The following is a 13191-nucleotide window of genomic DNA, read 5'->3' as shown; positions in this document are numbered from 1 at the left end:
GATGACAGCCTCGTTCTGCTCTAGGTTTCTTCCTGTTAAAAGGGAGTTTTTCCTTCCTGCTGTCACCTAAGTGCTTGCTCATAGGGGCATGAGCACAGGGAGTCATATGCTTGTTGGGGTTTTCTCTGTTTTCTCTGTATTATTGTAGGGTCTCTACCTTACAATATAAGGCACCTTGAGGCAATTATTGTTGTAATTTGGTGCTACATTAATAAAACTGAATTGAATGGAATTGATTGGTTCTTTGGAAATAACAAATTAACACAAAAAGTAGGCATTTCAGAGGCTTGACACAAACTGTTTGTTATCCATATCTGAAAAGCAAATGTGCTTCTGTCTGCTAGAAATACCTGCACTTGGAGCTGAGGTGAAAAGCGAGCCATCGTCAAGAAGCGAGACACAGAAATCATTAAGATTTGGACACATTTTCAGAGCCTCTCTCCTGGAAGTCATTCATTGTGCCGTGCTTGTTTGTAAGCAGAGGGAGTTAGCATGCTAAAAATGAAACCTGAGAGAAGCTGAAACCTTTTTTTTTTACCTTGTCACCTCCTCCCCATGTAAATTGGGTCCATATAAATAGTCATTTGAAGTGTCAAGCATTTGCATAATGTTACCTTTTAAGAAGCAGGTTGCTGTTGTATGCAAATTGCCTTAGTTATTATTGCCCAGGAAAAAGGGACACTGCTGTTTATGGGTTTGGTCTTAAGGATGAAGGTGTTTCTAATTGTAAGGTAATCTGGTTTACACCTACTCAGAATGACCAGAAGGACAATAAAAGAGAGTGCAGGCCATAAGCGCTACTGAAGCACACTGTCTTCTGTGTTTTTGAAATGGTAGCAACCTCCATCTGTGTTAGATTTCTTTTTCTTTTTTTTTTTTACAAAGCGTGAGAAGAGCTTGTCACTTGTTGAATTAAATAAATTCTAGTTGCAGACAAATTTCAGAATTGTCTCCTACAACTCAAGAGCGGATTAGTCAAGCAGATGTATGGGCAGAAATCTGTGCCATCAGAAACTGAATTTGAATAAGTTCAATTTGAATTTGAATTGCTCAGATTGAATCTGAATTGTAACTTGAATAAATGCTTTTGAAAACTGAATTTGAATTAGTCTAATTTGAAATTGAATTTATGGTTTGAAAATGATCATCACTAAATTGAAATTGAATTTTATATTTTGAAAATGAATTGATTTGCTTTGAAACTGCATTTTATCCTTTAAAAATTCAGCTCTCGAATAATTTCAGTTTCACTTCTCACCATTCAATTTCAGTTCCAAAATTCAGTTTTTTGGAACTTACATCCGGTTCCGGTTCAAGCGCAGATTAATAGAACTACGTTTTACTAGCGGACCGAAAGTGTCACCGACGGGCATCTACAGCGTCTTGAGCTGAATTAAGGCTTCAGAAGTCATTCGTCATGTCGAATGACCAGCGGATAAACTCTCAGGTTGGTAATAAATGTATTACATGTATAAGAACAAGCGTCATGTTAACAAATGATAGCCGTACAGTAACTGTTATGCTTATTGTAGCTGTTAGCTAAAAACGCTAATTTAGCGTAGTTTGCCCTGAATTCAGCTTTGACAAACAAATATGATCGACTGTTTCTAGTAGAATTCCAAAGTTGTCATCTTGTACCCTCTCAGAATGCTTGCAGAGACCCCTACAGTAGGGAAACCTGCAAAACGGTGCCCAAACCTTTGTATTTTAGCTTTATTTATGCCTTACACAGCATCTCAACTCTTTAGCTAACTTAATAACTTTAGCTAAAGTGAATAGTTAGTCTAATTCATTAGTGCAGCATTACTGGATCACCTCTGTTTGAAGTGATATAATGTGATATACAACTATCACTGAAACAGCAAACTTTGTAAATAAGCAAACAACACTTCTCATTCTCTAAACGTTTGGCCACAGCTGTAGATTACACTATCAGTACTTGTTCACTCTTGACAATAATTACATTTCTAAATTTACTTTGTGCATTTACAGGTAAACAATATCTAATATTTTATCTAAATGACTGCTTTGTCTTTGAAAAGGGTGAAGAGCCTGAGGCCGGTGACAGTCCAGTTCTACTCTAAGTACATCCTTACAGTGGCTCACAGGACAAGGCTACATTCCTGTCCTGCCAGAAGAGAAGACAAACTTCAGAGTCTTCATGCAGTTCAACCACACCTGTCATATTCCATATGACAGGGGTCTCAAACTCCAGTCCTCAAGGGTCAAAGTGTCATGCAACTTTTCCATGCCCTCGAGGACTGGAGTTTGAGACACCTGCCGTATGGTGTTCATGCTGTTTTCTACCCCACAGTTACAGCATGTCTGACTGCCTGTTCAGCATATGCAAAAATATATGAGTTTAAGCATGTGATGACTAAGGCCTTCCATTATGGTGTTTGTCATCACATGTCACAGACATCTGGATGATCATTTGGAATAAATAAAATACTAAAAACATGTTACTTCATCTTTTATCTTTATTATTATTATTATTGTTCTTATTTTACACTTTTCATTGTTAGGCATTAGGTTTATTTGTAGTAGTCCTTTCCAACGTCTTTCCCTCTTCCATGTTACTGTGTCAGCTTGTCAGCATCTATTTGGGTTTGGAAGTGGAACAGAAAGTAAAGAAATCCAAAGTGCCATTAAAACCAGCAGAGGTTCTTATATTTCAGAAGAAGGGATTAATTCAAAAGAAATGACCTCAATGCCATATTTTATTTAGGAACCCTAGAGAGCACTTTGCAAAATAACACATTCTTATAATTTCACCCTCAGATGAGCCAAGCTACGACTGTCAGGGAAGGTGATGTAGGTACAGAGCATATGAGAATGGTTAAGTTAATGTCTCTTGTCTATATGAAGGCACAAGAGGGATCAATGGCAAGGCGTAGAGATTCAGTATCTTCAGTCTTCAGTGGACACTCCATTTCTGGCACAAAACACCTGTAAAAGATGGTCGATTTAGGAGGTGACCCGACAATTTCAGCCTGTCAAACATAGTAATGGAGCAGTGTGTTTTTAAAAAGCAAAAATCTAATTAAGCATGCACTCAGTACCCTAAAAATTATTATGGTAGTTAAACACAGTGCTAGTCACATATCATATCTGCACTAATGAATTAGACTAACTATTCACTTTAGCTAAAGTTATTAAGTTAGCTAAAGAGTTGGGATGCTGTGTAAGGCATAAATAAAGCTAAAATACAAAGGTTTGGGCACCGTTTTGCATGTTTCCCTACTGTAGGGGTCTCTGCAAGCATTCTGAGAGGGTCCAAGATGACAACTTTGGAATTCTACTAGAAACAGTCGATCATATTTGTTTGTCAAAGCTGAATTCAGGGCAAACTACGCTAAATTAGCGTTTTTAGCTAACAGCTACAATAAGCATAACAGTTACTGTACGGCTATCTTTTGTTAACATGACGCTTGTTCTTATACATGTAATACATTTATTACCAACCTGAGAGTTTATCCGCTGGTCATTCGACATGACGAATGACTTCTGAAGCCTTAATTCAGCTCAAGACGCTGTAGATGCCCGTCGGTAACACTTTCGGTTCGCTAGTAAAACGTAGTTCTATTAATCTGCGCTTGAACCGGAACCGGATGTAAGTTCCAAAAAACTGGATTTTGGAACTGAAATTGAATTGTAGAACTGAAACTGAATGGTGAGAAGTGAAACTGAAATTATTCGAGAGCTGAATTTTTAAAGGATAAAATGCAGTTTCAAAGCAAATCAATTCATTTTCAAACCATAAATTCAATTTCAAATTAGACTAATTCAAATTCAGTTTTCAAAAGCATTTATTCAAGTTACAATTCAGATTCAATCTGAGCAATTCAAATTCAAATTGAACTTATTCAAATTCAGTTTCTGATGGCACAGATTTCTGCCCATACAGATGTCTGTCATACATTTCCATGCCTGTTTGAAGATTGTAGCTGCGAGAAATATTTCCAAATGGCAGGGCTGGTCACATAAAGCAAGAAGGTGACAAGTGATGGGACAGCAAGGGGCTAAGAAAATTTAGAGACAGATCAAAAGATAAGTTAGCAACAGTCATGATAAAAGAATAAAACTGGTAACAGGACAAAGGGTAGCAGAGAACAGACACAGTGGTGTGCCTAGAACCTGTGTTTCATTACCTTTCACTGCAGCTGTAGTAGCGATAGATGCAGACAGATAAAGACAGACAATCCCATCGGAGCGGCTGCTGCTCACCAAAGCACCCGGAAACGGAGATAAGGCAGACCCAAAGACAGAATGGAGGCATAAAGGAAAAGAGGGGGTGGGGGTGGTTGACGAATCGCATTCATGAAAGTGACTAAGAGGCCGACGGAAACAGTTTCTGACAAGTTGACGCCTTTGAGGAATACTGGCCTGCACACTGGCTGGTGGGTAGTGCGTCCTCGACCTTTCAGAGTTGGCTGTTGCCTAAACCACAGATTCCCCCAGCCCCCATTTAAATATGCTTGTTTGACTCCACTCGCAAAATCTTCCGCTCACATGAAAATGCTGCTTCTACTAACCAACCATAGCAAACACACACACACACACACTGATGGATGGTGACCTTATGAGTAAAATTTAGTCAGTGGTTATATCTTTTACCTGTGAGACAAAAGTGATTGATCCCTATTGTTTATAAAGAGAAACAAGTAAGTAGAAAGACAGCAAGGCGAGTGTCTGCTAAATTTAAATGACATTGATCAAACCTATTGACTCACTTGCTCCCCTTGTGATATCAATTAAGGCTCTGATCTGCTCTGTCTCTTCTCACTCAGTTCTCTGTGTCTGAGGTTGAGGGCTGAGCAGCAGCTGTGAGGGTCCTCGTCGTTCCCCAGAGAAAATTCATTTATGAACTCAGACCCTATTACTGTTTAATAGTGTGTAAACAAGAGGGTGGTCATAGAGAACATGGCAATGCATTAACCTCTCTGCCTCTGCCTGTTTCTGTTTGCCTCCCTCTCCCTCTCTCCCTCTCTCTGTCTGTCTCTGTGTCTGGTATCTGCCTCCGTCTCTCTTAACATTAAACCCTCCTCTGGTTCTTGACTCCTTACTCCTGCCACACATTTTGCTGTTATTGTGATCTCTCTTGGGAGTCATACCTTATCACACTCACTCTTTCTCCCTTCCATGGTCTCACCCTCTCTTTATCTCTCTCTACCTTCCCTTTTCTTCTCATTATCAATCTGCAGGGTATCTACAGCTGCATCCATGGAGTCCAAATCGAGGAAAACAAGTCCACCATAGACTCCCCCTCATCCACCATAAAGAAGAACATGAACAACACTCACTCGAACATCCTGCGGTTGCTCCGCACTGCCAAGGACATGACTGCCGTTCCGGGCGTTAACGGCTCTCCACACGCCGCCCTGGAATATAGCCACAGCGGCCGTGAGTCGGCTATATACGATATCCAGGAGCACCGGCGCAGCCTGGTGGGTCACCCTGTAGACTGCAAGTCTGCGCCACCCTACATGCCAGAGGACAACATGTTCAGTGACTACATCAGCGAGGTGGAGAGGACTTTTGGCAACTTGCCCCTGAAGGACAGCAACTTGTACCAGGACCATTACCGGCACCACCACCCGGCTCTGGGTATGTCCGGCCCCCCGCCAAATAGGCCGCGTAGCTTAGGCAGCGCTAGCTCGTTGGAGGGGGGCATGTTCGATTGCGACAGTTTGGGGGGAGGGGTAGCGCCTATCTTCACCACCCAGCCCCGCCCCTCCATGACTCACAGGAATACCAGTAAATTTGACCTGATCGCTGGCCACACCCCTGCGGATTCCAGCCAGGGTGGGTTCAAGGGCAGCAATGTGTACGGCAGGTTTTCTTTCAAAGGAGGTGCATCCAGCACGGGGCTCATCGGGGGGCATGACAGGTACTGTGGGGGTGGGGGAGGCTCAGGGGGTGACGATGGGAACATTCGCTCTGATGTGTCGGATATCTCCACGCACACCGTCACCTACGGCAACCTGGAAGGAAACGCCAAGCGGCGTAAGCAGTACAGGGACAGCCTGAAAAAGAGGCCAGCCTCTGCCAAGTGCAGACGGGAGCAGGACGAGATAGAGCTGAGCGGCTTCAGGAGGAGACCCCACCACCACACCGTCCACCACCACTTCCCCCACGGGCCCCAGGCACACCGCACGGTCTCACCACCCCTGGAGCGGAAGAGGGGAGGAGGAGGGGGTAATGCTTCACCTTACTTATTCCGCAGGGATAAAGAGAACCTGAGGGATTTCTATGCGGACCAGTTCCGCTCCAAGGAGGGCAAGGCCATGTGGGAGCAAGAGGGTGGAAGTGGTGTGGGCGGTGGTAGCGGTGGTGGTATCTGTAAAAGCTTAGTACCTGTGGAAGACTTCCTCAAAGGTAAAGAAAAGAAATCGGATGGGCTTGGTCCGGTGTCGGCAGGGCAGCAGGCCCACACCTGCTGGGAAAAGGGGGTGTCAGGGATAGGAGGGGGTGGCATAGCAGGGGGTGACTGGGAGTGTCGTAACTGCCACAGTGTGTGCCACCATAGTGGAGGAGGCAGTACTTGTCCAGTTAGTGGAGTTGGGGGGACCAGCAGTCGTCCCAGCTCCGCCACATCCAAACGCTGTGACTCCTGTAAGATTCAGCCGAGCAACCTTTATAACATTAGTGAGGATAACAACATGATGTTCACTGGAGTTAAGGGTAGCGTAGGACCCAGCCAAACACAAACTCAGGCACAGCGCAGGAAGCTAGGGCCGGGCGGGAGGGTGTTACGGAGGCAGCACTCATACGACACATTTGTGGACCTGCAGAGGGAGGGGGCAGGTCGCATGGGGATGGGTGGGGGCGTTGGGGGGCAGTTTCAACAGCCCCGGAGTGTGAGCTTGAAAGACAGAGATCGCTCCATGGAGGGCCCCAGCCCTTATGCTCACATGTTTGAGAGGTATTCAGGTGATAGAGAGTCTCCAATGTTTGGAGGGATAGGCGGGGATAGGGCCAAGGGAGGCTCCTCCTGCAGTTTGTTCCGTGGAGGCGAAGGTGGGTTGCATCGGCGGTCGGTGGGGGAAAGAGACCTGAGGGACAGAGATAGAGCTATGATGGGAGGTGGGGGCTGTGGTGGTGGTGGTGGTGGTGGTGGTAGCAGAGGGGCCGGGACTTACTCCTTGTCTAAATCTCTCTACCCAGATAAGGTGAACCAGAATCCCTTCATCCCAACCTTCGGCGACGACCAGTGTCTTTTACACGGTGCCAAACCGTACTACATCAAAAAGCCACAGACGCAGCAACAGCAGCAGCAGCAGCAACTTCTCAACAACAGCCGAGGAGGAGGGGACTTCCGCAGCTCCATGGGAGCAACTTCCTATTTGCCCGCATCCGCCACAGCTGGGGTGATGTCCAATGTGGCCCCCAGGTTCCCCCAAGAGCTGTGTCTGGGCGGGGTGGGAGGGCCCATGGGGAACCACCACGGGGGCAACAAACTACTGCCTGGGGGCAGGGACACGTTAGGTTTGGGGCAGGGACAGAGACCATTCAACGGTGCCAGCAATGGACACGTTTATGAAAAGCTCTCCAGCATTGAGTCAGACGTTTGAGAGCGAAGACAGTGGAAGAAAGAGAGAGGCGAGAGGGAGGAGTTGAAGTGGGCGAAGAAAATGAGGGGAAGAGGAAAAAGCAGAAACAGCACAGGCTGATGACCTCTCTGCGTGAAGAAAATGACAAGGCACAATTGTGTGTATGTGTGTGTGCGCGCGCGCGTGTGTGCTGTTCTCACTCCACTAAATGGAAAGAATTTGGACAATGCACACAGGCCACTGCCGGCTAAGCTGTGGTGAAGTCCGGCGGGAGACAAGTTTTTAATGAGAAGAGAGGATTCTGGTGCTGCTCCGATGCTCAGTGAAAGATCTAAAGGGAGGGAGGGAGGAATGGGAGGGAAGTAGTAGGGAAGGGGGGGTGAAATCAAATTTCCAGCCTCTGCTCTCGTCACATGCTCTTTGTCTTTCCCTCCCTCCTGCAGCTCCTCAACACCAAAACAAACGTTTTGTTTAGCAACGGAAATACAATCATGAATGAGAAATCAACACTTCTGCTGAAGTAACAGGGTACACTAACAATAACTGTATTGATAATGTTAATAATATTATTGAATATTATTCCAGTGTTTAATGATGATCGGTTTGGATTGTTTTTAAAGTTTATTTATTTGAATAGTTCATGTTACATATTTGTATGATGTTGATTCTTTCTTAGCTTACCAATTTACAGGAGTCTGATAGACCCGATGTCGGTACAGATCTTTTTTTTCGTGGGGGGTGAGGGTGAGGGGGGGGTTCCTGTAATTTGGACTCTTCTTTGCTATCAATTCTTCATGTTTTTTGTTTTGTTTTCTTTTACTTTTCTCACTTTTGATTGCTGTGAAGTGTACGTGAAAGGCATGATTTGCTGAGTACATCGTGTGTACTTGGAAAATTTGCAAAGGTCTTTTTTTTCTCAGCTGCAGAAACGACATCATCATACTGATTTGCCGTTTTGCTGTCATTTCTTTCTGCCTGGCAGTTCCAAATGGGTCTCACATTTTGAGCTGGATGTGCCTTAAAGGACTAATACTGATTCTCCATCTATCTTCTGTTGGAAAGACAGATTCACCTGCGAGTAATTAATCAATTGGTTTGAAAACTGAACATCCAAGTCACCATTTCCAATACGAGAGCAGAGTTCGAGGTGTTTAGCTGACTGTATAACACAATGCTAGACACGGAGGAAGCTTAAATTTGCACTTTGATCCCCGACCAATAAAAGAAAGCAGCGGCAGGATCGCACAGTTTAAATGCAGAATCGTCTTCTTGTATTAACGCCACAGTTAATCTAACCACAAGTAATTTTCCTTGAAATCATTTACCTCCACAAGCTTCATCACTCCTCCCCTCCTCATAACAGATGACCCAGAAGTCAACTATCCATTAATCATGTGTAAATCGTATTTAATGTCCTCTTGTTGCTGCCGTGGCGTTTCATTGGGTCTGGCTCAATTGGCCGTGACAGTTTTTCTGTTCAGGACAGGAACATAATGGACTTTCAGAGAGAGGCCTCTGTTTCTGGTATGAGCAGTTAATTTTTTTATGATTACTGTTACAAGCCTTGCCTGCCACATTAGATAGTCACATTTGAGGAATGGCAAGTGGGGTTTATCGCTGTATTGTGCAGGTGTCAACGACCACAGCGGGCTCGTGAATTTTTTTTAATACACAGTCCCACATAATTATCTCATAACTCAGAACAGTGCCACCGCAGTTTAAAAGACACTTTTCAGAGGATCTGTACATTTAAAAAAAAGTTTGCAGTCAGCTTAGCTGAGCATAAAGATTGAAGATAACAAGGGGAAGTAGCTAACCTGGCTCTATCTTGGAATAATAAAATCCACATATCAGTGCCTCTAAGGCTCACTAATAACATGTTGTATCCTATTAGTTTAATTATCTCAAATTGACATAAATACTTTTTCAGAGAGCTTGTAAGCTGTTGCCATGCCAGAAACTTCCATTTTTAGCACATCCAGCCAAAGGTCCAATAAGCTTCTGCCACGGAAAAGCATCCATCCACAATTCAAAAGAATCGCTACTCCTCCGAGAGTATTAGTTAGATTTCAGTGAAATGTGCACACAGTGATCCCCTAATCAATCATCCAGATAGTGCTCAAGGTCAGGGTCACATTTGTAGGGCTCATAAGCCTACTACATCATTGATGTTCTGGTTTATTAGCAAGACAGTGACTACTGTTTTATACTCCTGTTTTGAAGCCTTAATCCTAGTTTTATTGAACTCATCGTCTGTTTTTATTTCTTTCTGGGAGCAGAAGTGACTGTTAGCATGGTGAATCTATTCACTGGACATATAATTCATTGTAGGCATACTGCTCTTTACCTATAAGAGCTCAGTAACATAGAAATAAAATACCACATGGTTTGGACAGTTTGTTACAGCATGTGCTTTCTTTACTAATATTATTAAAATTGCTTCAAAAGCCACAAAAACTGTCAAAATGTCGGGTTTACTGAATTAGCTGAAGTTAACCCTAGCACACAGCTAGTAGCCTAGCTTAGACTAGCCCCTCCCCCTGTCATTCCAAACAGCAAATTATGTGTTGGCTAACTATAAGATTTTATTAAATTTAAATGGATGAGTTATACAAAAGAACCTCTTCCAATTTATAAAAGAAAAAATAAGCTATAAAGACCAAAAACTGTTATTTTTTTAATAAATTTATTTTTTATGTAAAGTCAGCCAACTTAATATGGAAGTCTATAGGGAATTGTTTACCTCGAAACGCCATTAAAGGAACTACAAATCAAATTCAGCTTCATTTTTCAGCCCTGGGCTTGCTGGTTGGTCTCCAGTTTATGCTAACCCAAGCTAATTGACTGTAGCTTCATAATATCAACCTTCTAATCTACATTAGCAACATGTCAGCTTTTTCCTCCAGGTTATTATCCTGCAGTGGACCTGGATATATAATAAATGTACCCCTCTGTGCTCTCGGTCATCCTTTCTACACTCATCATTAACAAATCCCTCAAATAAAACATAAAAAAGAAATCTCAGTATGTACTGTAGCCCTGATTTATCCCTCCACCCGGCCCTAATCTGTTTCACATGCTGAGATTTTTGATGAAGAAGAGAATTGGCCCTCAAGTTCAAGGTCCTGTGTGGATTGTGTCAACTGCAGACTTTTGTAAGGGGGGAAAACAGAGTAAAGAGATGTAGGCGCACTAAAATAAGGTGGGACGCTGTGTGAAAAACACCACCTTTATTATCGATTGACTTATTTTTATGTTGCTAAAAAAAAAACAGGCAGCTTCCAAATCCACATCAGACACTCAGATGATCTCTGCTCTGACTGAATATGAAGGTGAAAACTAAGTTGTGTATTTCCTAAGTTTCCTGCTCTCTCTGTCCTTTAAATTGTATTATTATTCATGAAAAGTATATTCTACTTAAAGTCACTGGTCCAGTTTGACTTGAAGTCATGTTACCAAACCAAATTTTGATATCTACAAAGCACAATCCTGTCTGAATGGATCTAATACTTAGTTTGTAGAACATCCCGGTCAATTTTTTAGAAGACTTTCCTTCCCTTGGTGGACAAGTCAGTATGTATGATACAAGGGTGATGATGAGGGGCGGGGGGTGTCCAGTGTTTGTAAGCACTTGCATGTATACACTTTTCTTTATTTCTGTTTTTTAACTTTCAATTTTAGCCCAAAAAATGTGTGTTCTTGAATGATATTTGGAATTTTATCACTTTCACTGGTACTGATGATCCATGTAGTACTATAGGTGTGTGTGTGTGTGTGTGTTTTTGTAAGAGAAGAGCGATCTAAAAGTCAAAATTTTTCAGTTTCACTCAAATGCCGAATCTGAGTAAAACTTTTCACTATGGTAAAGATAGAAGACACTTTTCTTTTCTTTTTTTTACTGTTAACCTTATATAACTTTCTTGATACTTTGTGGCTCAGTTCTTGCTTTACACACTCGCTGTCACTTAAAAAAAACTTTTTTTCCCTCTCATTTCAACGATTTTTTCCCTTTTGAATATAGCTCATTATTTCTGTTATTGTATGTGCCTGAAAACATACGCTTGATTACCTCTGTGTGTGCTCATATGGGAGACAGAGTGCGTCTGAGAGATATAGCTGTTTGTTGTACATGTACTATAAAGCTGTATGTAAATACTTTACCTCACGCTCATGGACTTTTGATAAAAACCTGTACAAAACAACAGCAGAGAGTACATCTATTTGGGATAAATCTTTCATTCTGAGATCCCCAATGCAGAACTGCTTTTTGTAATGACTTCAGGCCAGGATACGTGCAGTCATTTATTATCACACAGATAGTGCACACATTTAACGAGTGTTGCGTTTTGGGGTTTTTTTGTTGTTTTTTGACCAGTTAAGAAGGCTGTTTTTTTTTTCTCGCGAGGGGAGATCGTAAACCACCGCCAATAATTGCTACCCAGAAAGCACAATAGATTATCTATTGCATTTTTACAGAGGTGTGGTCTCTTTTTTTGTCCCTCTTTAGCTAAGTCTTCTGTTATGTTGTGTTTGGTCACAGAGGAGATCGAACAAATCTATTCCCGAGCTGTACAGATTGTGAAAAATGTACATATGTCAAAAAAATCTAGTTCATCCTTGCATTTTTTTTGTATGGAGAGAAATTACTTGTGTGCAGAGAGTATTTCAAATTTGATTGAATATTTAGTAATATTGAAAAATGAGATTAAACACAGTCAATGTGAAAATAAGTGCTGAGAAATATTATTCTTCTGTCTCTTTGGAATAAAAGTGTTAAGTATTAATAAAAAATAAGAAATTTCAGCTGGTTGGTCTTTTCTTTTTCTCCTGCAGTTTATGTGCATGTCTGTAGGTTGACCGTGATGTCACATGAAGGGATCACATTGCTGTGTCCATGTGCGGTCCTGTGACATTATGGCTGCTGCAGAATGCCATCTTTTTTGCTCTTTCATTGCATCTTTTGCTTGTCATTCTCTGTTTTCCAGTGGGAAGAAAAAAACCACAAAGAGGCATGAGAGAGGCAGAGGAGATAAGGAGAACAAAAAATAATGGGAGATATATTGAGGGAAAGGAGAAGTGATGCAAACTGAACCGAGCAGCAGAGATCAAAGCCCCCAAAAACCTCTCTCTCCCCCTCCCCTTACTCTTCAGACTCTCTCTTTACTCTTGTCCAGCAACAGGAGTTATTTAAAGAAACCAGCCGGTTTGAAAATGTACCGATGCCTTGCCTACAGATTTGGAGGGAAGGTTTTTTTTAACAGCTGCAGTCCTGGATGGTTGAACAGAACAAGGTGAGGCATAGGTAGAAATAACCTTTTCATAAGTTAATCAGCTTCTGAAAAAAAAAAGTAAAAACATCAGCCTTTTTTTTTTTTGCTTACTTCTTCGATCCCTCCATCAACCCAACAACCCCAGGATGCATTGCAACACATGTAACTACTTCTTGACAATTAACTGTTACCTAGCAACTGGCTCTTTTTGCTGAGATGGGGAGGGGTGTAGAAAGAGAGACGGGGAGGGAGATTTATACAGTATTCCCACGGCATCTTAACTGGATTGGATGCAACAATGCATTGACAATACAGTACCAAAATGGAAAGTACAGCCTGAGCTGAACGCCCACACGTAGCAGCGAAGA

At 42.4% G+C, this 13191-nt stretch overlaps 1 protein-coding gene across 5 annotated transcripts in view; it reads left to right on the top strand.

Annotated features, from left to right (window-relative positions):
* Positions 1–8286, top strand: part of grin2bb (glutamate receptor, ionotropic, N-methyl D-aspartate 2B, genome duplicate b) — a 151338-nt gene extending 143052 nt beyond the window's left edge. For 4 of the 5 annotated variants that reach the window (XM_085277079.1, XM_085277076.1, XM_085277077.1 and 1 more), the window contains one exon: positions 5205–8286. In XM_085277079.1, coding sequence (XP_085133205.1) covers positions 5205–7574 — 2370 coding nt within the window. In that variant the 3' untranslated portion in view covers positions 7575–8286. The remainder of the gene's footprint in view (positions 1–5204) is intronic. The other variant, XM_085277082.1, reaches the window with a different exon arrangement.
* The last annotated feature ends 4905 nt before the right edge of the window (positions 8287–13191 follow it).

This window comes from Mchenga conophoros, linkage group LG6 (assembly GCF_057382185.1).
Source record: "Mchenga conophoros isolate Kocher_MC1m ecotype Shallow Benthic linkage group LG6, M_conophoros_male_GT1.1, whole genome shotgun sequence".
NCBI lineage: Eukaryota > Metazoa > Chordata > Actinopteri > Cichliformes > Cichlidae > Mchenga > Mchenga conophoros.
The sequence above is the reverse complement of the archived record's forward strand: the minus strand, read 5'-3'. Positions and strand labels throughout refer to the sequence as shown.